The 1970-nt window shown below is 34.0% G+C and overlaps 1 protein-coding gene across 1 annotated transcript; it reads right to left on the bottom strand.

Annotated features, from left to right (window-relative positions):
- On the bottom strand, positions 1-1519 carry LOC103696715. Its single transcript, XM_008778418.1, has 2 exons — positions 1207-1519; positions 1-23 (listed from the first exon to the last, which is right to left on the bottom strand). The coding sequence occupies exons 1-2, from the start codon at positions 1517-1519 to the stop codon at positions 1-3; spliced, it is 336 nt and encodes a 111-aa protein (XP_008776640.1).
- Between the last annotated feature and the right edge of the window lie 451 nt (positions 1520-1970).

The following is a 1970-nucleotide window of genomic DNA, read 5'->3' as shown; positions in this document are numbered from 1 at the left end:
TCATGCCATTGGGACTGTGTAACCTGAAATCCATGTCAAAAAGAGATTATTAGAAATGCCATCAGAATATGACAGATCAGCTAAACCAAGAAGATCCGGCAATTAAAAGATAATATTATGAGAGATTTTAGGCAATCTGCTGCAATTCAATGCACCTCAAAATTTTGACTACACATTGGCATCCAAACGTTTCTTCCTCAATCAACAGAATACTTCCTTTTTTTTTATTTTTTTTTTGAGAGTAGCATGATTGGCAAAAGTTATAAGATGCTTGATGAAAAAGCGCTTTTAGATGAAATAGGAGTATTTGGTAAAAATTTCGCAAAGCTGTTTTATCTTTTTCACAAAGCTAAAAACAGATTTTGGGAAAAAGCTCCATTTTGGAACTTTTCGGAATAACACTTTTAGGCCCTATCAGGAAGCCTTTTTTTTTAACTAAAATACCCATGATAAAATATAATAATTACACAAAATATTCCTTTATAATTCTGAAAATCTGCAAGAGGGTAAAAAATTAATTTATACTAATAATTATAATATTTTATACCTTTATTATTGTATTATACTATAAATATAATATTATAACACTATATTATAGTGTTATGTTAAATAATTTAATATTATGTTATATTATGAAAAATTAATTTATGCTAATAATTATAATATTTTATACCTTTGTTATTATATTATACTATAAATATAATATTATATTACATTATATCATAATAAATTGATATGTTATGTTACATAATTTAATATTATATTAAATTATTATGCTATAATATACAATATTATATTATAGTAATATTATACTATATCATATATTTATGTATTAATACATATTATATTTTATTATTCTCTATTGTATAATACTATGCAATGTCCTTTATAATCATTTTGTCATACCAAAAATACTTTCTCAACCTGTTTATCAAACATATGTTAAACTGTCACAGCACTTTAGAAATGTAGTTATCAAACAGCAAACAACTTTTTATAAAAATTTTACTTTCAAAAATTCTACTGTCAACCGCTCTTCCAAATGGGGCCTAAGCTAGTAGAACTCTCTATGGACTTTCACATGTTTTATAGTGAAAAAAGGTTGATATGATAAGACTCAGCCATGGCGGTTGTTGTTGACGAAATAAAATATATATAGGAAGTAATTAATTATATTGTATAACAGAGATGATAAGAAGCTCCTACTTCCACATTTGCTTCCATGCTTCAGAGGCCGACTGCATTGTTTCGCGACGTAGACCACCTTCTCCATGCTGATAACCTTCTCCACTTCTGGTGTGACGTACTTGCAGATGCATGGAATGTCTGCACTCTTGACGACGGAGCAGCACTGCACTGAGGGCGGGACCAGAGGCCCCGACTTCCCAACGTATTCTTTGCACTGCTTAACCAATGCATCGAAATCGCCTGGGCACCCGCCCTGTGCACCGGCACCAGAGAGTAGGGATCCGGCGATGGCGAAGGCCAGCACCAAGCCTAACATGCTGTTCTTTGCCATTCTTCTCCAAATGCCTTTCACTTAGCCTGTAGCAACGTAATTGTGTATGAGGTGGATGGTTGCTGGGTGATGCATGGGTATATATAAGAAGTTGGATGAATCTGCGAGTGTTATTTCTGTAGTCATGCGTTTACTGTGCTTTGGATGGACACCCATGCAGAAAGATTGCATGCTGTGAAGTGCAACGGCCTTTCTTCTGAAAGCAAGTTGGGAACACTCGTCTGGGTCTGTGGCTGTGCCAGAGGTGTGAGCACCCTGAGAAACAACTTCCCTTGTTTCAAGTGATCATACAAAGGAGAAGTGAAGGAGTGAGTCTGTTACTATGCTCTCTACTCGTCCCTTTGAAGCCGGTTAAAAGTTTTAGAACTCTTTTCAGAACACATTATAAAATGTTTTAGATGTTGATATTGCTAAAGGTATCAGATGAAACGCCAAACCTTGCTTCGACGTG

This window comes from Phoenix dactylifera, chromosome 3, assembly GCF_009389715.1.
Source record: "Phoenix dactylifera cultivar Barhee BC4 chromosome 3, palm_55x_up_171113_PBpolish2nd_filt_p, whole genome shotgun sequence".
In the NCBI taxonomy this organism is placed as follows: domain Eukaryota; kingdom Viridiplantae; phylum Streptophyta; class Magnoliopsida; order Arecales; family Arecaceae; genus Phoenix; species Phoenix dactylifera.
Note: the sequence above shows the minus strand (reverse complement) of the source record. Positions and strands in the feature narration are given on the sequence as shown.